This window comes from Erinaceus europaeus, chromosome 19, assembly GCF_950295315.1.
Source record: "Erinaceus europaeus chromosome 19, mEriEur2.1, whole genome shotgun sequence".
NCBI lineage: Eukaryota > Metazoa > Chordata > Mammalia > Eulipotyphla > Erinaceidae > Erinaceus > Erinaceus europaeus.
The window spans coordinates 54,971,736-54,995,306 of NC_080180.1; the positions used below are offsets into that span (position 1 = coordinate 54,971,736).

At 46.6% G+C, this 23,571-nt stretch overlaps 1 protein-coding gene across 2 annotated transcripts in view; it reads right to left on the reverse strand.

Moving 5' to 3' along the window:
• Positions 1 to 23,571, reverse strand: part of ARHGAP10 (Rho GTPase activating protein 10) — a 264,608-nt gene that overhangs the window by 175,615 nt on the left and 65,422 nt on the right. For both annotated transcript variants that reach the window (XM_060178991.1, XM_060178990.1), the window contains exons 2-3: positions 15,183 to 15,278; positions 15,044 to 15,105 (exon numbers count right to left, since the gene is read on the reverse strand). In XM_060178991.1, the coding sequence (XP_060034974.1) occupies positions 15,044 to 15,105; positions 15,183 to 15,278 (158 nt within the window). The remainder of the gene's footprint in view (positions 1 to 15,043; positions 15,106 to 15,182; positions 15,279 to 23,571) is intronic.

Below are 23,571 nucleotides of genomic sequence, written 5' to 3' on the forward strand. Positions count from 1 at the left end.
GCGTCAAACAACTAAGGGTCCGTCACACCCGCCAACAGAACCCTTCTGGGTGTGGCTGCTCCCTTCTCCCCCTGAAATTTAAAAGGCAACTGCACGGCTTTGTTGGTCACCAGACCGCATTACAGGAAGGCCGGGCTTGCCGCGGGTGGAAGTCCACTCCAGCTGCCCTTCAGGAGTGGCAGTCTCTGCTAAGGGACTTCTCCACTCCACCTTAGACGGAGCTCCGAGGTATCATGTTAAGTGAGCTAAGTCAGAAACAAAGGATGAAGAAGGGATGATCTCATTCATAGACAGAAGTTGAAAACAAGGTCAGAAGAGAAAACACAAAGCAGAGCTTGGACTGGAGTTGGTGCACTGCACCAAAGTAAAAGACTGGGGGGGGGGGGGGGTTTCATGTCCTGGAACGAGATGGCAGAGGAGGACCTAGTGGGGGTTTTATTATTATGTAGAAAACTGGGAAATGTTATGCATGTACACACTATTGTATTTTACTGTCAACTATAAACCATTAATCCCTCAATAAAGAATTTTTTTTAAATCCAAAAAAAAAAAGAAAAAGAAAAGGGAAAGGAATGGGTGGGAAGGGATGGAAAAGGGGAGGGGAGGGGGGAGGAGGAGAAGGGGAGGGGAGGGGGAGGGAAAGGGGAGGGGAAGGGGAAAGGGAGGGGAAGGGGAAAGGGAGGGGAGGGGAAAAGGGAAGGGAGGGGAAGGGGGAGGGGAGGGGGGAAGGGGAGGGGGAAGGGGAGGGGAACGAGAGGGGAAGGGAAGGGAAGGGAAGGGGAGGGGAGGGGAGGGGAGGGGAGGGGAGGGGAGGGGAGGGGAGGGGAGGGGAGGGGAGGGGAGGGGAGGGAAGTAAAAACACCTACCATCTCAAGATGTCTAGATTTCCAACTAGGCAGTACTCACTCCCACTTGGACAACTTGCTACTTAGGTGCCATGGAGCTGGGGCAAAAGACGGCCAAGAAAGTGTTAAGAACAGTACCCAGTGGCCAAGGAGGGACCACACAGAACAGCACTGCAGAAACTCCAGGGCTGGTGGAGAAACATGCTCCCACCATGACCACCTGAAATCTTTTAAGATGCGATGAAAACTCTGGCATAATAGCTGTGGAGCTGTGCATGTGCAAGGCCCCCAAAAATAAAGTAAAAGAACCCAACTGTCTAAACAGGGAAGAAAAGCTGATGTGTAAAAAGGAGAGGATGAGTACAATCTGACAACATTAGCTACCTCAAGGGAGCTGACCGGCAGAATCAAACTTGGCCATGAGAAGGAATCACTACATAGGCTTACAATTTCCCCAGAAATGGGAGACTAAATTCCAGAGTGGTCCAGTGAGGAAGAGGCTTAGTGCTACAATGCCAGATTCAGCAAGAAGGCAGCAAAGGCAAAAAAAAAAACAAACAAACTACATCCTCTGATCACTTCGACAGCAACAAGGACGAAGGTGGTGAAGCACTCAATCCTGCCCTTCTGATGATTCGCTACTAATCAGGACAAGCTGAGATTAACGAAAAGTAGGAATTCTGTCCACTCCTCATGGCCCTCATTATTCTGAGCCTGGATTCCAAGTGCTCTTGACCCCAGAGGAATGCAGAATTTGAGAGCAAAGGAGACTATCCAGAGTATTCTCCCATGACCTTCCAAAGACTTCCCAGCTCATTAAGCTGAAGACAAGGTCTGCTCTCCAATTCCACTCTCCATAAAAAGAGCAAGGAAACCATCCAGCAAAGCATAGTCCTTAATCTTCCTTGAAATGCTGCCAAAGGAGTGTCATATTAATCTGAGCATAAGGGGTGTTTCTTTTCCCAAAAAATAGTTCAAAGAGAAAAGGAGGCAGGGGACTTGCTCAATAAAAGAATCCTTAGGATCTCCTTAGAAAGCCAGCCCATTTTGCACTATTTTGATTAATACAACTCTGAGGAATCTGTAAGCTTCAGCTTGACACAGCCCCAACCTCCTCTCCTATGAGACGCACAGCAGCCACAAGCAGGTCTGGGTTCCCTCAATCACAGGAAGCTAACAGCCTGGGGACTCTCAGTGGAAACGGCTCTATTCCAAACTCACCAGCTCCATTACCACACTCTCACTTCCATGCAAACTGTTCCAGAAAGAAATGCCACCAGTAAAAGCTGCCCATCAGCTTTGCGGTCCTGAACTGTGAATGCCTTGAACGTGGACAAGAAGATCTGAGTTGAAGTTCTGACAATTCCCAGTCTCTGACTTAATTTCCAAATGCATGGTCATGACGTGCTCACAAACATTGGTCGGTATATCATACAAGCTGAAAATTCTACAAATAAACATCTTAGGGCTTTGTTGAGGGGGTGGGCTGAAAGGAGAGATTTTCATCAACTGTGAAGGACTTTCATTCACTGAAGACAAGAGCAAATTTACTCATATGACTTAAGCCAGATGCCATCAAGACAAAGTGAGAAAATATATAAATGTAGGAAGAAGGGAGCCAAAGCTAGATCTCAGCGAGCAGGTCATGCAGCACATGGCCCAGTGTTGAGCCCCAGCTCCACATGCAAGTATTACAGCACTGGGGGGAAGCTCCAGAGCTGTGGTGTCCGTGTGTCTCCTTCTCTGACTAAATGAAAGTCAGCCCAGGAGAGGTCAAAGACAAGACGGGACTAGAAATCGTTGAAAATCTTCAACAACCACAAGAAAGCAGAGTGAGTTGGCCTAATAAGGATATGCACACACTTGAGCTTTTTTTTTTTTTCCTTCTGTGCATGAAGGATGTTAAGGACCCAGCCTCTATTTTTTGAAGCAAAATAAATACTTGGGCAGAACATTATGAGAAGGAGCACGACCTCCTAGAGAGAGTAATGATAAGCCTTTCAAAAAGCTATAGTGTCGTGGGAGATTTTGAATCTTGGTTTTAAACTTTTTTTTTAGAATTCTTTTCTGTATATTTTTCTTATTTATTAGATATAGATAAATTCAAAGGGGAGGAGAAGACAGAAAGGGAAAGAAACAGAGAGACATCCATAGCACTGCTTCACCAGTCGTGAAGCTTTCCCTCCTCTGCAGGTGGGGGCCAGGGATCTGAACCTAGGCCCTTGTGCACTAAAATATGTGTACTTCACCAAGGGTGCAACCACCAGGCCCTGCTACATTTTTAAAAGTAAGTTATTTTACTTATTTTTACCAGAGCACTGCTTAGCTATGGCTTGTGATGGTTCTGTGGAATGAATCTGGGACTTTGGAGCTGCGGACATGAAAGTCTTTTTGGAGAACCATCATGTTATCTCTCCCTGGCCCTGATTTCAAACTTTAAGGAACAGAAAACTAATTTCTGGTATAAATGCCATAACTCAGTGTCACATCCTGAAGTTGAGGGAAATGAATAAGGCAAAAGGCTGCTGGGGGAGAAAATACAAGAGAAAGAGAGTTTTGTTCAGGAAAGAACAGGTGGGGGTTTCTGGTTTTACTTTCTTTATTTCATCCAGCACTATGGAATGAACTCGGGGCCTTGAAAAACACTGTCATGTCTCTCCCAGTATAATTTCTTCATTTTTCATTTAGAGAAAGTGGGGCAGAGAGAAGAGAGAGAAATACCACCACATCACACCACCATCCATGGAGTTCCTCCCATGTCAACCATGGTCACATATGGTGCAGGGGCTTGAACACAAGACCATAAACAAGGAAGACAGGTGTTCTCCCAGGTGAGATAACTTCTGGTCTAGAAGAGCACACACCTTCCTCTGACTGATGACAGAGACCAGTCTCCAGTCTCTCATGAAGCTTGGTTACTAAAGGGGTCACGAAAGAAAAGTGGGGTGTGAGTCTGGTCAGCTGCGAATAAGGCTTCCAGTCATGTAACCAGCAACTGAGTACCCCATCCTGGATCAATGTTTCCCCAACTCTGTACCCCAGGTACTCAGAAACTCTGTGGCGTGGGGCTCCCAAGTGCACTTAGCTAACACAATTTACATATGACACTCTCTGCTTCTAGTCAACTGTGTAGGTCCCTACACAGTTCTGTGCACATTATCTTGGGTTCACACAGTTTTTATTAGTCCGGGTTCTCTAAGAAGCAGTCAGGAGAAGCCAGGGGAATGGTTTAGAGGCGGAGTAGACCGCAAGCCTTGTACAGGTGGGGCCCTGCATTCCATTCCTAGCACCGCAGGACAGAGCAGTGGTCTCGACTCTCTTTAAAAAGGGAGGGAGGGGGTGGGTGGTAGTGCATCGGGTTAAGCGCACGTGGCACAAAGCCCCCGGCTCCCCATCTGCTGGGAGGGTCGCTTCACAGGTGGTGAAGCAGGTCTGTAGGTGTCTTTCTCTCCCCCTCTGTCTTCCCCTCCTCTCTGTCCTATCCAACGACGACAGCAATAACAACAATAAACAACAAGGTCAACAAAATGAAAAAAAAATAGCCTGCAGGACCAGTGGATTCATAGTGCAGGCACCGGGACCCAATAATAACCCTGGAGGCATCAAAAAAGAAAAAGTTAAAGATAGAGACTGAGAGAGGGAGAAGAAGAATCTACAGCACCAAAGCTTCCTTCTCTGAGCAGGTCCAAACCTAGGTCACACACATGTATGTAAGCAGCACTATCCATGTAAGCTATTTCACTACCCCTAAAAAATCATGGAAGGAAGGAAGGAAGGAAGGAAGGAAGGAAGGAAGGAAGGAAGGAAGGAAGGAAGGAAGGAAGGGAGGGAGGGAGGAAGGAAAGTAGACAGTAAGATGGGATCAGAAATACAAGAAATGTAAGAGTGGCAAAGGTGTGAGTGAGTAGAGATAGGGAGGGAGGGAGGCCCTTGCAATGGAGGCCTTTTTAGGGGAAGCTGGGCTGGCCTACAGAGACCCTCACAGGAAGGGGCCTCCCTTAGCAGCTGTGCTGGTCACCTGCTGGGGGCAGGCCTGGCCAGGCTTTGTACAAATCCAGGGACAGAGATGAGGGGCAGGTTACTGGCCCAGCAGCAGGAGAAGAAACAACACTGCTTCAAGTCTACGTCCCCCAACCTGAGCTCCAAGCACTGTCTGCCAGGCCCTCTCACCACCACCTCCACCACTTGAGCACTGCACACCATGCAATGTACCGGCCCTATACACTGTTATGGGCAAAAAATGTTGCTACTGAAGTCCTGGTTTTGTATCTTTACACTTAGGACCTTTTACTGAGCGAGCTCTTGGCATGTGCAATACATTTTTATAATGCACCCCTGGCTCCAGCAAGGGGGAAAAGCAAGTAAGACATAACCAAGCTTTATCTAAGGCTTCCTCAGAGTTCAACTCCTCTGCTCAGGGTCACTGTTCATCTCAGCAACCATCACTTGGCACGCTCCTGCATGTTTCCCTCAGGGGCCTTCAAGAATATTACCAATGGCGGTGGTTTTTGTTTTTGTTTTTGTTTTTGCCTCCAGGGTTATCGCTGGGGCTTGGTGCCTGCACCATAAATCCACTGCTCCTGGAAGCCACTTTTTCCATTTTGTTGTTGTTGTTGTTGTTGTTTTGTTATTGTTACTGTTGTTGCTATTGTTGGATAGGACAGAGAGAAATTGAGAGAGATGGGGAAGATAGAGAGGGAGAGAGAAAGACATGCTTCACCACTTGTGAAGCAACGACACCCCCTACAGGTGGGCACCCAGGGGCTCGGACCAGGATTCTTTTACACCAATCCTTGAACTTAGCTCTATGTGAGCTTAACCCAGTGCTCCACTTGTGGTGTCCAAGATATTCTCCGATGATTAGTGCACAAGCACACACACACATCCTCTCTCCCTCCCCTGCCCTTAGTCCTGATACTTTAACCTAACCAGGTCTCAATGGTAGGTTCTTCAAAAAATGTTTAAGATCAATGTACTTAATGATGAGAGAGAACATTCTTCTATAAAATCAATTCATTCTACTTCACTGAGCTCCAGTTTTCCCCTTTTTAATGTTAAAGATTTTATTTATTTATTAGGGGGGAGGGAGGGATGGAAGGAGAGAGGGTGAAAGGGACCCCTGGCATAGGCAACAGCAGGGGTCAAACTCGGGACCTCATGCTCCTAAATTCAGTACTCTGGCCATTACACTGGCTCTTGGGCCAGATAATTTTGCTAATTTTTTAATGTAGCACCTGTAGGGAAATGTCAGAGCCTTGGGCCCATGCAGCACTGGCTATGTGATCCAATTTTTAATTCTATATACTCAGAGAAAAAGACGCCAATGGATGGCTCCATTGCCCACGGAGCTTCCACGCAGTGCTGGATGTGGAACCGGGACCAGACAGCAAGTCGTGTACTCAAACTATGCGGCTGACTCCCACATCCCATTTTTTAGTGGAAAGATATTATGTTAGCTTCCCTAAAGTCTCCCTCAGCTCCATGCTTTAGGAGCTAAGGCCCTTCCTTCCTCTGAGGACCTCAGTCAGAATCAGAATCCTCTTCCCCATGAAGTCTGAGGACTGAGCTCACTAGAACCCACTGCCAGCACTGCCTCGGGGTGAGATAATGAAATGAGTAGGCAGCTGGCATCCTGGTGCCCTTCCTCGTATTGTGGAGTGGGTGAGGAGTTCCAGTTAATAATGATTCCTCAGAATCAGCAGAACCACCCAAGGAGATGAAGTTTAGGGAACACAAGTGTCAATGAGGAAGTAGCATCTGCTGGTGACGGGCCATGTGGCTACAGATGATGGTGAGTCACCACTGGCGAGGACACCGGGCATGCAGGAGGCCAGGAACGAGGCGTCTTCACCCAGGACCTGAGACACCACGGCCTGCGGAGCTGAGATCTGAGGACGTCCTGGCCCTGATCTCTGTGGGCTCCGAGAAGAGCAAAAACCCACCCTGGAAGGTGCCTGCCCCATCACTTCACAGCTGACTAAGTGGGTGGTGTGGGTTTACAAGAAAGCACAACACAATTTATAGCAGAGAAGGAGGAAGAGAAAAGTCCAGCTGCTAAGGTCACTTCCAAGGAGAGAAATTCTGCAAAGTTACATCACAGACAACTTCTGAACTGAGAAATGGTTTTGCAAATAAACTGGATTTTTCCCTCAGCTCAATGTGCCTGCCAATACAGCCAGTGTCTGTGACTACAGCAAGCTCGCTGCTGACTGGGAGGCTGACCCCAATGGAAAGGAGGGTTCCTGGCCCATAGTTCGGGTCAGTGGGTGCAGGATAGGCCCTTGATATTGCATTTCTCAGCAGAGCACATTTCCCAGGGAAGTTGAGGCTACTGGTCCAGAGATCAAACTTTGAAAAACATGATTTTGCATGGCTAAAGAAGAACATCGGGGGGAGAGGAAGATAGTTCAGTGGGTAGGGTGCATGCCTTGCCATGTATGCAGCCTATGTTCAACTCCCAGCACCACGTGGGCATATCCAACAGGAGTGGTACTCTGGTGTTGTGGTCTCTCTCTCTCTCTCTCTCTCTAAAGAACGAAGAAACAGCCAAAACACCACCAAAATTTTTGTTTTGTTTTGTTTTAAATAAAAATAATGTCATGGCCATTTTTCCCAAGTGGGAATGGAGGTTTAGTTCATTTTAACCAACATCAATTATCTTAGGGATATAATGAAGTACTGCTGAAAGAAAAAAAAATGTTAGCAGTAATCTTGGAACAAAAATGACTATCAAATGCCCCATACCAAACAGATATGGAAATCACTCAGACTTGAAGATAGCTCAGCACATGAACACCATCAACAGCACTCACGGATGTTGAAGTGGTATTGTAGTGTCTCTCCTCTCAGTATCTATCTCTCCAAGAATGAATGAAAACCTACGACTTCTGGGGCAAAGGCTCAAGGCAAATCACCCAGCCAGAATTCCCTGACCTGCTGCTTTCACAAGAGTGAGATTGTGGTGGGAATATATACAGGCTCAGGAATCTCTAGGCACCAAGTCATCTTGCTCCCCTGGGGAGAGGGAATGCAGCTGGAGAGCAAGAGGTCTCTCAGCATGTTTGCTGGGTCCCCAGTCCCTGGGCCAGGGAGAGGCAAGCTTCACCTCCTCTTTCTGGTACTTCCTTTTCTGGAGCTTAGTCAGGCCTCATGCTGTGTCCCTGGTAGGCCTGAACCCACAGAAGCTGAGCAGTCATCATCTTGAGAGGAAAGGCAGGGCTGCGTGATCCCATCAAAGGGCACGTGTGGAGAAGTGGGCTTTTAAAAGAACATCAGAGACACTCCAGCACTATTTTAAAAGTCCTGAAATTCTTGGGCAGCTGCCTGCTGTAGAGAAGTACGCCATGTCCTGCCCTGCCAGGGAGAACATCTCCGGAATTCTGGCTGGGAAACAGGATACTTCGTGGGCACATATGCTGAGAAGCAGGCCCAGCAGCTCTGGTCACCCACTGTCCCCAGCTCCCCTTCTCCAGGCCTGCACTTTCAGTCAAGTTTCACAATTCCATCAGAAGAAAATGCTCACCTGAAAATTACCTTCTGGGTTGAAAGAAAAAAGAGGGAACAAAAGGAGGCACATTCACCATTCATGCAAACTGGACTTTCCTGCCGAGGAAGAAAGCATTCTGAATTCCCAGACTGGCCTTCTCACTCCACTCCCCACAGCCCCCAACAATTCACTGTCATCTGCTACTAGACTGATCCCCAACAGGGGTGTATGCAAATTTTCTTGTCCCTTCTCCAATTTAGCCAGGTTTCCCAGCAAGAAGGAAACCAGACATCAGTGGCTCCTTCCCAGGCCTGGTGAGCACCATTCAGGAGTGGTGACCCTAAGATGCCTTCCTCAATCACTCTGCCCTCACAAACTTGTGGGCAAAGCCCGTGCCAAATAAACAGCTACCTACTCTAGGGCAGGAACTATACCTTTGGCCCAGGAGTACGTTGAACAATACCAAATATGGAGCAGATGCATAACAGCATTTGCTGAACTATATAAACCAAGCCAGGGAGGTATACATAGCAGGCTCGTGAACATGTAAACATACCTGATGGCTCAAAACTAACAAAAGAAAGGCAGTGGAGATAGCATAATGGTTAGGCAGAAGACTTTCCTGCCTGAGGCTCCAAGGTCCCAGGTTCAACCCCTGGCACCATCATAATCCAGAGATAAACAGTGTTTTGGTGTCTCTATCTGTATTTGTCCCTCATTAAAAATAAGAAAATAAGAGAAAACTGGTACTAACCCTTCAGCTTGCAGAAAGATGACTTCCTTTGAGCCCAAAGTCCTATTTTAACATCTATTTAGATAATAGACGATGTTTCTTTTAATTGAGAGAGCATAAGGCCAGAGTATGTCTCCACCATTTATGGGGTTCTCTTTGTTTCTGTCTCATTTTTCTATGTGCCTGGACCCAAAATCAAGGTGTGTGTGTGTGGGGGGGTGTCCTCCTGCATCTAATTAACATCACTCTACCATTGAGCTTCTTCTCCAGCCCAGAAAACTTTAGAAAATACATTTGAATTTGGGAATTAACTGAGAATAATTGACTATTATGCTCTGCCATTGTTTAGGAACTGGGGAAATACTAACCTCTATTACTAAGTGGTCACCTAAAACTTAATATATGGAACCAGTTTTAGGGTGTTTTGTTTTGTTTTTGGCCTCCAGGGTTATTGCTGGGGCTCTGTGCCTGCACCATGAATCCACTGCTCCTGGAGGCCATTTTTTCCCCTTTTCGTTGCCCTTGTTGTTGTAGCCTTGTTGTGGTCATTATTGTTGCCGTTGATGTTGTTCATTGTTGGATAGGACAGAGAGAAATCGAGAGAGGAGGGGAAGACAAAGAGGGGAGAGAAAGATAAACAACTGCAGAATTGCCCTACCGCGTGTGAAGCGACTCCCCTGCAGGTGAGGAGCCTGGGGATCCCTATGCCGGTCCTTGGGCTTTGCGCCACGTGTGCTCAACCCGCTGCGCCACCGCCCGACCCCCTAGAGCATTTCTAAATTTCTTTGACAGCTGCCACTTTACATTCCTTTTTAATCTGTGGCTTTTAACATCCTGCTCCTTTGAAAGCTTTAAGTAACATGGAAGTTTCTACAAGTTCAGAGAATGCATAGCAACTATTTTAGCTGCTGAAAGGCCCCCTTATCTGCTGTGACTGCTGAGGGTGGGGGTCCAGGCTTGTGAGACTACAAGGCCCTTTCCTGAGACTCTGTCCCACAAGCTCTATTCAAATACTTCCTCCATAACTCTTTCCTGCCAAAAATCAAAAAACAAAATGAAACAAACAAAAAACCCAGCCTATCTTTGTTAACCCACATAATACATTTTAATTCACTTTGTACCAATACTCTGTAGAGCCACACTGGACCCTCCAAGATAGGCATCTTTTCCTATGCAAAAGTTTAAGTATTACCAAAGCAAAAAACCATCCTACCAGATGAGGAAAGAGATTTGCAAATCAAAAATGAAACAAGGGCTTAGTATCCAAAATATATAAATAACTCATGCACCTTAATAACAAAAGTGAGTTCCAGGGTCTGAGAGAGAGGGCAAAGAGGCAGGGCATCGGCCTTGCCATGAACACAGCCCAGATTTGAGAATCAGCACCATCTGGGTAATACCGAAGGAAGCTATGGTTCTGTCTGTCTGTCTCTTTCTCTCTCTCTGAATGCAAAGTCAGTCCTCAGATCACACAGACAAATTTCCAGCTCTTCAAAAACAAGCACCCCATTACAAATAAGAAAGAGTCTGAACAGACATGTCTCTAAAGACAATGAACAGATAGTCACAGTTATGACAAGGGCTGTTATCCAAAGCATGAACAAGTCTTAGAGAGCACAGCTCCACTCTGGCTCTGGAAAGTGCTGGGAATCCGAACCTGAGTCTTCTCACATTCAAGTCCTGTGTGCTACTGCTGAACTTTCCAAATTCAAGGGTTTTTGTGTTTGTTTGTTCGTTTGTTTGTTTAAAGCATTAAATGCTGCATCTCAGGAAGCAGACACTGGCTAGAGCACTGGACTTAAAAGAATAAGGACTTGAGGGAGTCAGGCGGTAGCACAGCGGGTTAAACGCAAGTGGTGCAAAGCCCAAAACTGGCAAGGATCCAGGTTTGAACCCCTGGCTCCCCACCTGCAGGGGAGTCGCTTCACAGGCAGGAAAGCTATCTTTCTCTCCCCCCTCTCCATTTCTCTCTGTCCTATCCAGCAACTATGACATCAGTAACAACAACAATATAACTACAACAATAAAAAAAAAAAAACAAGGACAACAAAAGGGAATAAATATTAAAAAAAAAAAAAAAAAAAGAGTAAGGACTAGAGTTTGACTCAGTATCACATGGTACAAGTGCCAAACTCTAAGTAAGCTCTAGCATATCCTGCCCCCTTTCTCTCATTGATAAATGATTAGATCTTTCTTTAATAATAGGATGGTTTTTAGAAATATTTTATTTATTAATGAGAAATATAGGAGGAGATAGGGAAAGAACCAGACATCACTCTGGTAGTACATGTGCTGCCAGGGACTGAACTCGGGACCACATGCTTGAGAGTGAGTGCAATGCCTTATCCACTGCACCACCTCCCAGACCACAGTGATTAAAATCTATAAAATTAGTAAATAGGGGGCCAGGCTGTGACACATACACAATATCATATTCAAGCCCCTACTCCCCACCTGCAGATGAGACACTTCATGAGTGGGGAAAGTTTTGCTGCAAGTTTCTGCCTTTCTATTTCCCCCTCCCCTCTCAATTTCTCTGTCCTATCAAATAAAAAATAGAAAGAAAAAAAGGGGGTGGGGGATAGCTGCCGGGAGCAGTAGATTCATAGTGATGGGACCAAGCCCTAGCAACAACCCTGATGGCAATATAGGAAAAATAAATTAATTAATTAAGTGCGTAAGTAAGTAAAAAATTATTAGGCAGGGCCAGAAAGACAGGTGGCTAGTGCACCTGCTTTATCATGTATGTGAAGTAGGTTCAAGTGGGGCTCGCACTGAAACCTTGATGCTCTGTTATCTCTCCCGCTCATTCCTGTTTCTCCCTATCTGAAAAAGTTGACTCACAGCGATGAAGCCCCAGACACAACACATAAATAGACAGACTGTAAATTCAATGGTGGGTCAAGCTGTTCCCCTGCTTGCAGAGGGGGGGCTGCTCAGCTAACATGGGAGATTAGTAGTGAGTCCAGACACTGCAGTCCCCTCCCAACCCCCACCCCCGCAGGCTGGAATTTACTGCAAAATCCAGCCCTTTCAGGGCTCAGGGTCTTATACAAACTGTATCCTGCTGGCCTGCATGGGCACTGGGAGCCCAACCTTATCTTCCCTGTCCTCCCTGAAACAAACACCCTCTCACCCTTCCTCGCAGCCACAGAATGCATCAGCAGAGCCACTCTATCTGCACCAGACAGCCCAGGGCTAAGACCACATTCTAGTCTCTCAACCCACGGTGCATCTCAAGGAACAGAACACAGAGCAGGCAGTGGTCAGCAGTACTTCAGCAGAGCCAAATTCCAACACTGCTCTGCCTGTGACTGCCTTCCCCACTGGCCAGGAAGTCTTTGCCTGCTACAAATACACCCGGAGTCCCGTGCCCACCTCTTGACTTCATCCTACAGGGCCCCTGACAATGCATTACATAAGCCCACCTCCCTTCTCCAGAATGTCACCTCCACGTGGGCAGTGACTTGGCTTTGATTACTAACTCTGTATGCTCAGATTCTAGACATAACTAGAACAGAGGAGATGATCAAACTCTAATACATTTCCTCTGAAAGCCTGGACCCACGGAGAGTACAACTAGATCTCCAAGAGGGTTCAGAAACCGACAATGTTATCAACAGAAACAAAAAGCAGACAGTCTCACTGCCACCCACACATCCACGCCTGGCAGGAAGGTGACATCACAGCACTATTTCCATCACACTCAGACCTCCCTGAACAGCTGAATGCTACCGAACATAAGGAATGGCTGACTGTATCAGTGGGTGCCAGGAAAACTAGCCACAGTACCTCCAATTATTCCTTACAGCATTTGCAGTCTTTATAAATTACCGGTGTCTCAGTAGAAAACTTACCTATAGCAGGGTATGAGCCATACCATGTGCAAGGCTCTAGGTCTGACTGACCCCCGGCAGCACACAGGGGCACCAGGGATAGTACCGGGGTGAGGGGAATGGCGCTGCTTTCTCCTCCTCTTTCTTTATAAATGATTTGCTTATTTTATAGGAGACAGGGGAGGGGAGAGGGAGGGAGGAATAGAAAAGGTCAGGACACATATTCACTTTGCAGTACCAGGGATGAAAGTGAGAGCCTCGCCTCACAAGCCCTGCACTCTACCAGCTGAGTTATTTCCCGTGCCAGCTCTCTTCTCCCTTTTGAAGTATACAGAGCAAAAAAGGCAAACTGGGGAGGATGCTTGGCAGTACCTGGCAAACATGAAGTGTTCAGTTCAACCCCAGGTACCACGTTAGATATGCCTACCACAGTACTTGTGGTCCAGCACAGTTTCTATCAGTGCTCTTAGAGGCCATGTGTCTCTGTTACGTTTAAGTCAAAGTCAGTGTCCACTCTTATTTCATCCCTCATTGCCTATCTACTAATAGGAGCCAGAACTCTCTGCCAGCTACCAAGCAGAGTTCCATACAGAAACATCTAGAGGTGAGCAGAAGACAGCATAATGGTTATCAGAGATTCTCATGCCTAAGGCTTTGAAATGCCAGGTTCAATCCCCCTGCACCACCATAAACCAAAGCTGAGCAGTGCTCTAGTTTAAAAATAATAATAATAAAATAAAATGAAAATGAAAAAGAAACATCTAGAAAGCTGTGGGTTATGATGATGGGGAGCAGGAGTGTCTGGCTGTGACCAGCACTAACTAGTTCCTCTATCTTTGGGCTGCCACACAGGGAGATGACAGACTATCTCTCAGAATGCAGAGATGAGATAATCTCAGGTGCAGAGATGAGACCAGCCCCTCACACAAGCTAAAGGCCAACCGACCTTCTGAATCGGCACCACCACATCGGAGCCCACGTCAGCACTCAAAGTTTTAATTCACTCCCCAGAATGCAGAAAATAATAGTTTGGGGCCAGGTGATGGCATATGCAATAAAATACACACACTACCATGCACAAGGACCCAGGTTCAACTCCCCGTTCCCACCTGCAGCAGGGAAGCTTCAATAGTACCAAGCCCTAGGAACCACACAAGAATGCCGGTTTGAGCCCCTGGCTGCCCATCTGCAAGGGGTCACTTCACAAGTGGTGAAGCAGGTCTGCAGGTGTCTATCTTTCTCTCTCCCTCTCTATGATGTTCCCATTCCTTATCAACTTCTCTCTGCCCTATCCAAAAAAAAAAAAAAAAGTAGGAAAAAATGGCCACAGGAGCAGTGGATTCATAGTGCAGGCACTGAGCCCCAGAGATAACCCTGGAAGCCAAAAAAAAAAAAGTATAGACAGTATAGTACATGAGACCAGCTAGTGTCAATTCTAATTTTTATTTTATTTTTATGCAGTGCTGGGTAATGTGAATCTAGGGCTGCTGTTTGCTCTAATAGTAAGCTATCTCCTGACCCCCTCAAGCCTACCAAGTCTCTCTTGCATGCAGAACTATCAGTCACAAGCTGTAACAGAAGTTTTTGAGAGAGGTCTTTCCATGCATTTAACATTGCTGAGCGTGTCAGATAAGACGGGTGGCTCAGTCAGTACACTCAGCACAGCACCCAGTGGAGGACAGCTGTTATCATTGCACTGATGATCATGAATCGCAAGGCTAAGTGGGTTTTGGAAGCCATCCGGGCCTCTCCCCCCCCCCCCCCCCCGCCCCAGTCTAGAAACCCAAGCAGTACAAGCTAGCTCTGACGGCCCCTGCCTGCCCTTGATGTCAGCTTTCCCGTCTAGAAGACACTGGTATCATCCAATCCTCTAATAAGGAGAGAGGCACTTGGCCTAAAAGTCCAGCAGCTTACACAACAATCTCACAATGGTCAGTATGATTGTGGAACTAGAAATCTGTCGACTGCTTAGTTGAAACTGGGCTGAACTAGAAGTTAAGCCTGCCACCTCATCCCCAGCTTGCTCCCAATGCTGGGAAGAACTCCTCCAGAGAAGTCAGTCAAATCTTCTCCCAGAACCAGCTCCTGTACCCCAATTCACCCAGATTATAGCTGGACTTGCTACTGGACATCCTAGACTCACCATAATTTCTCTCTGCTCTTCCAAGTTCTTCAGGAAGTTGGAGAACTCTCGGAGAGAGGCATCTGCAGACAGAAAGAGGTGGTTACTCCACACCAGTGCAAAGGAAAGCAGTGCCAAGTGCAACCTCCCACACACCTACCTATGCAGCGCTCATCATCTGTCTCCGCGTCCCCAATAAACTCGAATTTGAAGTCTCTGAGCGAGTGAGCAAACTTCCGCTGGGCTGCCGAAAGGCCTAGAAAGAGAGGTTCAATAATCATTACTTCGAGTGGGTTTTTGGTTTGTTTGTTTGTTTGTTTGTTTGTTTTTGTCTTTTGAGCAACAGGAATGAACCCAAGATCCTGCAGCCAAATGACACTGCTGAGCAACCTTGCTGGCCCCCATTACTGCATTCTTTTATTTCTCTGAGATAAACAATGGTGGGAGAAAGAGAGAGGCAAAACACTACACCACAGTGGAGGGAGGGGTCGTCTGCCCAGGGAAGTCAGGTTGGCATCATGATAGCATCAAGAACCTGGTGGCTGCAAAAGAGGTAAGATAGAAAGCAGAACAACTTGGTGACTAATCACAAACCTAAAGGCAAGAATATTACAGATAAAGATTTGGGGCCTCCATTTTGGAAAAAGCTAGTAGGTCTATTTTAGGTATATTCCAAGGGGCCCATGACTTTACTAGTTTTTGCCTGAGTCTGACATCTAACATGCAGGTGGGCCCAAGGTATTGTCTGGAGAGATGGTTTCATAGTTGGAAAAAGGACTAGAAAGCTGGATCAGGGAAGAGAGTAGCTCCCAAATATGGGGAAAGTATGTAAATATTGTTAACTGCAGACCCCATCGGTTTGATCTGGGGCCCATATTCAGCACAAGAGCCTAAGTAACCTCTGCATCAATGTGTCCTGGAGCCCCACTTCCGCAGAGCCCTGCCCCACTAGGGAAAGAGAGAGAGACAGGCTGTCAGTATGGATTGGCCTGTCAACGCCCATGTTCAGCAGAGAAGCAACTACAGAAGCCAGACCTCCCACCTTCTGTACCCCATGACCCTGAGTCCATACTCTCCGAGGGATAAAGAACAGGAAAGCTATCAGAGGAGAGGATGGGATACAGAGTTCTGGTGGTGGGAATTGTACCCCTCTTATCCTATGGTCTTGTCAATATTTCCCATTTTATAAATAAAACATTTTTTAGAAATTGTTTAAAAAAAAAAAAAAAAAACTACACCAGGGCTTCCCCATCCCATGGTGCTGGGGATCTAGGCCTTGCACAGCAAGGCATGCTCAACTGGTGAACTCTCCCTGACCCCAGGCCCTTGTTTTAAGTGAAGGTTTTCCAGCCATTTCCTACACCCCCACCCCCACCCCCACCCCCCCACACACACTGGGTGTAGCTTCAGGGTTCTTCTTACTCACCCTGCGAGCAGGCACAGCCCGCAGGGCCCCGTCGCACCCTCTCTAGGTGGCCTCAGCCTTCTCGTGCTCTCTAATGCAGGGTTGGTGGTGGAGAAATGTTTCCTTCCTCCTCCACCCTCTTCTTCCTCAGGTCTGACTGCTGCACATCTCCTTTAATGCACTCTCCCCCTTTTTTCTGCTCAATCAGGTCAGAACTTGCCCAACTGAAAGGCTCAGGCTGACAAATAGCATCTCTCAGGGTCTGCGGTGACATAAGCTGCATGCCCAGTGCCCAATGCCTAGTGCGTAGGGCTGGCATCACTGAGCCCCAGTGTTACTCAAAGGTAAACAACAGCAGGAATCCTCGCTCTTTTTTTTTTACATTTATTTTATTAGATAAGAGAGAAACTGAGAGGGGAAGGGCAGGCAGAAAGCAAAAGGCCACCTGCTGCCTGGCTTCACAGCTCATGAAGTTCCCACCCTTGCAGCACACACATACCAAGCACAAGGGCCCACACAAGGATCCCGGTTCAAGGCCCTGGCTCCCCATTGGTCCTTACACATGGTAACTAATGTGTGTGCTCAGCAGAGTGCACCACTGCCCAGCCCATGGTAACCTTACTTTAAACTACTTCTAAAACAAACTAATGGTTCCCTGATGGGCCGTGCAAGCATGTGATGTGATGTGATGTGATGTGATGTGATGTGATGTGATGTGATGTGATGTGATGTGATGTGATGTGATGTGATGTGATGTGATGTGATGTGATGTGATGTCTTCCTTTTGTCTCATTCAGTACTTCAAAAAAATTACACATATATACATATACATTATAATTACTCTATGAGATAGATGAGAAAGTACAAGAAAGAGAGACCAGGCAGTACTCCAACATATGTGATGCTAGGGACCAAACTCAAGACCTCAAATTTGCAAATCCAGCACTCCATCAATATGCCTCCTCCCAGGTCACACATTCAAGACTCCTACAGTATGTAAAGATGACACCATCACCCCATCTCTGTTTCACAATACAGCATTACAGTACAGGGCTGTCAAACCATTTTACCAAGTTGATACTCTGGTTTCTCTTCAGATCGCATAAATCTTTTGCCTTTTACCAATTTGCACAGTCAGCATAAATCAAACAGAAGTCTTGATTTGTGTCCAAGCAGCCATTTGTCTAAAACCATCCTGCCTCTGCTCCACAGCTCTGAGAAGTGGCTCACTGCCTCTGCGTGCTTATGAAGGCTCCTGTCTCAGCACAAGCTGTGACAGACTGTCAACACAAAACTCTACAAGCAGCAAACTGAAAAGTTGAAAAACCTAGAATGTTGTCCATAACCACTCAACAGGAGTACTAAGGCTAAATAAATACCCAGTGGCTTTATTGGGGTGTGTGTGTGTGTGTGTGTGTGTGTGTGTGTGTGTGTGTCATACCCATGACCTCATACATGTAAGGCCTGTGTTCTGCCTGCCACTCAGGTACATCCCAGCCCTACTTTTTCAGGTGTATTTCATACAACTTTCACATACATGTATGTATATTTCACAAGAGAGGAGTCAGAGAACCACCCCATCACACACGGTACCAGAGATGGAGTCCTACTCCCCTCAGTCACTAACTGGCTATATTTTTAGAGTAGTTTTAGGGTTTACTACACAAGTAGACAGGTTTGCAGAACCTCCTGTAGTGGCCCAAATGGCCACGGCTCACTGGTGGTGATTTCAGAATGAGAGAATTCTGTCTGGTAGCTTTGCCACTGGCCATGAGCTACGATCTAGGAGCTGGGAGCTGGGAGTTGGGAGCTGGGAGCTGGGAGCTGGGAGCTGGGAGCTGGGAGCTGGGAGCTGGCAGCTGGCAGCTGGCAGCTGGCAGCTGGGCTGGTAGGTCCCTCTCTGTGCAGCCCCTCCAGTGTGATGGTTGCCTCGGTGACACTGCAGGAGCGCTCCAGGCCCTTGGGTTACATGTGTGGCCCTGGAATAAAGTAATAAAGTCAAAATATCTCTATTTCTCTCTGCTTCCCACCCCATGGCCCCAAGTACTGGCGGCAAGACTGGAAGGAATGCGGCTTGCTTTATGCTGCTAGGCGGGGGCCAAAACAGCAGGCAGATGCAAGTTTTCCCTCTGTCTGAAATGTGGGGCTCTTCTCAAACCACAACACATTCTAGAGCCTTTCCTCCAGCAGGTACAGTGCAGCTGGGAGCTCACATTCCTCTGCATGCGGAGACCCAAACACCAGGTGAGCAGTATTCGGAAGCCCTGCCAAGTGGAGCTCTGCCACCCATTCTGCACATCAAAACATGCATCCACATTCCTCGGTGTCTTATTTAGAAAGGAATGGGGTCCCAGCTCTCAGAGCTCAATGTCTTTCATGTCAGATTCATACCAAGGAAATAATACAGATGTTAATCCAGTCAACTTGGAAGTGAGACAAAATTCCTCTAGCACTGTAGACGGGCTTCGTGTTGTACAGATTCGAAAACCAGCGGCAACACTGGCAGTTGACTGGAACCAAACCTGGGGCCTCAGGCCTACAAGACCTGCACTCTAACAAGCTGAGCTCACTCCCCAGTTCAGAAGAACACTTTTCCTGTGCACTTTCAGAAACAGTTCAAGTTGGAGAGAGAGACCAGACTATGTCAGCTGCCAGAGGCAGATCTGAGCCCTGGAGCCAGTTCTAAATATACCTTATGAAACCATGAGTCCCTCTCTATTGGGGCACCCACTGCACAGTCACAGCTGGGCCCCAAGACACTTTCCATAGCAATCCCTTCATAAAGGCATGTGCATGTGTTGATTATGCTGAAGCACTAGCAGAGAGGTCTAGAATGACAGGGTTTTCAGACAGTTCTATGAAAGGAGGCAAATTCAGCACTTCTGGGTTAAGAGGGAGCCATGTGGAGGAATGGACAGCCAACAGCAAGAAGAAATGAAGCCAATTTGGAGAAGTGGCTGAGCGGGGCAGTGAGGTCTGCCTCTTGGTTTCATGTTTCCTCAAGATCAAGGTCAACAGTTACCAAGATCCCAGAAGGCAGAAATCAACTCCGTCCACAGCCTCTCAGGCCACATCGACACGCTATCCCCAACCTCACAAAAAAAAAAAAAAAAAAAAAGTGGATGTTCAAAGAGGAAGGAGGGGTTGTATACATAAGACCGTGGTTAAATTGTAAGAGCGCTGAACGTGTGAGAAAAGCAGGTAAGAGCACAGTGCACAGTTTCAAACACAGGGCCCCCATAATCTTAGCCAATGGCTTTTTTTTTTTTCAATGCTCTTTTCTGTAAAACCCTGAAGACCTCAAAAATAAAAACAACCAGTTCACACCAGGGTTGTCTGCTCTGGGACACTTTGTCTGACTGGTGCTACCAATCTTGATTATATTTTCTGCTCTCTTTGAAATAGCATATGATGATGACTAGTGATAAGACAACTAACTAACTCTCTTTGGCAAAAGTGAACATTTTGTAAAGTCATCCAGATAATCTATATTAACAACAGAAAGTGTTATTTTAGAGCTTATTAAATCGGGAACAAATGAACCTCACATCATTCAATCTCAGTCAACGTAACTTATGCCTGAATTCTGTCCTTGTATTCTAATAGGTTTTCTGCTTAGAGTATAAACTCTTTGGTTTGTGAAATAAGCCCCAACACCTGTGGACAATTTTTTACAAGGAAGCCCAAAATATTAAATTATGGGAAAAAATGGTCTTTTAACAAACAGTGCTGGGAAAATTGGGTTTAAATGTGCAGAAAAATTAAACTGGACCACTACATGTCACCATAAACAAAAGTCAACCTGGAATGCATAAAAATCTTGGTCTTAGACCAGAAGTCACCAATACATAGAAGAAAACATTGGTAGAACACTTCACAATGGTCATATCAGAAACATCTTTGAAGAATCAAGTCCAGCAGCAAGGAAAACAAAAATAATGGAAAGCATCAAACTGAAGAGCTTCTGCACAGCAAAGACAACAATCATCAAAACAGAAAGACATTCTACTGGATGGGAAGAGATCTTCACAGGCCATATCCCAGACAAGGGACTAATCACACAATATATGGGGGCCAGGCAGTAGTGCATCAGGTTAAGCGAACATGGCACAAGGACCAAAGCAAGGATTTCAGTTCAAGCCCCTGGCTCCCCACCTGCAGGTGAAGAAAGGAGAAAAGTCCGGTGCAATGGAGTCTCTCCCTGTCTGTCCAAAAGGGCCAGCTTGGGAGTTGGGGCTGTCTCCCACAGGTAAGTGGTTCCATCACATTCAGCCAGGTCCTAACCCCCCACACCACCCCCAGACAGCCAGGGAAACCCCTTCTGCCAACACAGGCAGAGCCAGCAGGGAACGGTGTGAGCTCTGGCAACACCTGATCAACCAGACTGAATAGTGCACCAAAGGCTCTCAAAAAGTAAGCTGTCACTGGAGTCACAGCTCACTAAGGTGGGCCAGGACCCGTGTGCTGAAACAGTATACAGTGATAACTGCAATACAGTAAAAGGCTTCAAGGGACTCAGGAGATCCTGGCATGTCCAAACCAGACACAACCAAAACTCCCCCACCAGACCAAGAACCAGGAAAACCACAAGCTGAAGGAGAAAATGCTTCAGCCAACAATGCTAGTGCTGGATCAGAGGTTAGGATTAGCCAGCAGTGAGTTGAAAGCATAAACACGCTTAACACTCTGTTGAAACCATTTAGAAAAGAAGAAAAAAGCTCAGCCAATGAACAGAAGTGGCCTTTCTTATGGGTCAAGAAAAGAGCCAAATACGATCGAGTCCATTTAAAAAGAACCTGATGGAAACTGTAACAACTGTGGTGCGCGGGAACAGAAATCAGAGCTTACTTGCGGGCTCAAGAGTGCAGAGGCGATGACAGTGAACATGAGGAACAAACAGAACTCACTCAGGCTGAACAACAGAGACAAAACCCGCTGATCCACAGGGAACCAGCTCACCATAGCCCCTGAACCTGTGAAAGCCAGAGATTAAAAAGAAGCCACGGAGAAATGACACCTTAGAGAGGAAATGACAACTTAAAATGACAGTGAATTTCTCATTGGGAACCACAAGGACCAAAGGAAGCCAGTAGCCCCAAACCTTGCATCTCCAGGCCCTCTGTTCTCACCTGGAAAGCCTGAGGAAAGGCAGCATGTTCCTCAAAAGCACAAACCATACATCAGGTGTGAGGGAAGCAGGGGGTAGAGACTAAGCCTTAAAATCCTATACAGCTTATGTTGAGACAAAGGGAAAGAAGAACCGAGGAAAACCTCTGCAAATACAAAGACGTTACCCTGATCTAAGAGGCGACTGAAAGAAAGAAGGCAACTCAGGGGCTTCAGGAGGTCCTCATTCGCTGAGCACACATCACATGGCTGGCTCAAAACAAGAAAACAAACAAAACCACAACTCTGCCTTTCAGGAGCACATGCTCCAAGAGTTCCCTTTGCTAATGATGGGGAGGGGGACATGCCTAGTGTGCACGTTATAAAGGACGAGGATCCTCTTGTGAGGATGTGGTAAGAGCTGGAATGATGTTACAGAGATTAACTGTGTATAAAACGCTTGCACCCTAATGGGCGGAGGCGCACAATAAATATCAGGCACTGGGATAAGCCTCCCATTACTGACCAGAGAAGCTCCACTCAGCGCTTGCTGAATTAAATTCCCCCAGTTGCAGGGGAGAAGCTTCCCAAGTGGTGAAGCAGGGCTATAGGTGTCTCTTTCCCTTCCTCCCTATCTCCCCTTCCTCTCTCAACTTCTCTCTGTCCTATCAAATAAATAAATAAAATCACTTCAGTAGACAGGGAGTCAGACAGTCCTACCAGGGAGAAAAGAAATGCACTTTGATCTACAACAGAACCGATGTTATCTAATACTGAGGTGTTTTTAATCGAGCAGTGGTGTGCAGGTGTTCCTCTTTCTTTCTCTCTCACTTGTTAATTTGTTTCTAGAAGGAAGGGGGTGGGGACAAACGGAAAAAAAATAATGGCTACCAGGAGCAGTGGATTCATCTTGCAGGCACCAAGCCCAGCAATAACCCTAGTAGCAAAAAAAAGGGGAGGGGTAGGAAGCAGTATAATAGCTCACTTGGATAGTTCTCTGCTTTGTCATGCATACAAGCCAAGTTCAAACCTGACCCCTACCATCCTGAAGGAAGCTTTGGTGCTGTAATCCCCCTGCCTCCCGCCCCATCTCTAAAAGGAAAAAAAAAAAAATGACTGTTTTTTAATAGTAAAATAGAAATGGTGCCATGTCAGAAATAGCCCAGATACGGGTAAGAGAGGGAGCTCCCCAGCGTGTGCACATACTGCCAGGCCCTATACCACCTAGGTAGTGCTATGGTGCCAGGGGAAGTTCCGATACTATGGTCAGTCTGTCTGTCTGTGTCTGTCTGTCTCTGTCTTTCTAGCTGAATGAAAAAGTGGCCCAAAATGGTGAAACAGTCCATGTATGAGGCCGACTCTGCAAAAGGAAGCCACCAGTTGACCACCAGGAAAAAGGAGTTAGAGCTCTACAATGTCTTTCTGTGACAAAAACACAGTGAGATCATTAGGAAGCATATTTCAGAAAAACCCTGAGTGACACACTATAACGTGCTTATCACTAGCTGCAGAATCTTGGGCTACTTGACCTTCCAGCCTCCGTTGGTCTTGTCAACTAAAAACAGGGAGAAGCAGGGAGGCCCTGGGTGTGAAAAGTAAAATACAATATGAAATGGGCATAATGGAATAGGAGACAACAAGAGAAATAAGCAATCCACAACTACACAACACACATACAACACAACCAACAAATATGGGGTTCCATTTGCAGAAAATATGGAAAAAGACACTTGCAGCCATGAAGTTAAGGGGGGGTGGGGAGGGACTTCTAGAGTGTCTCTCTGTGTGTGTAATTAGCTCTTGCCCTCACTTCTAGGTACGAACAGTCCATGAGCACCCCCTCCAGTTTTGCACATCTGGACAAGTGCATCTCTGTGTGCTGGATTTCAATAAAAAGCTGTTTAAATGGGGATAATTATAGGCTCCTCTTGTGAGGATGTGGTAAGAGCTGGAATGATGTTACAGAGATTAACTGTGTATAAAACGCTTGCACCCTAATGGGCGGAGGCGCACAATAAATATCAGGCACTGGGATAAG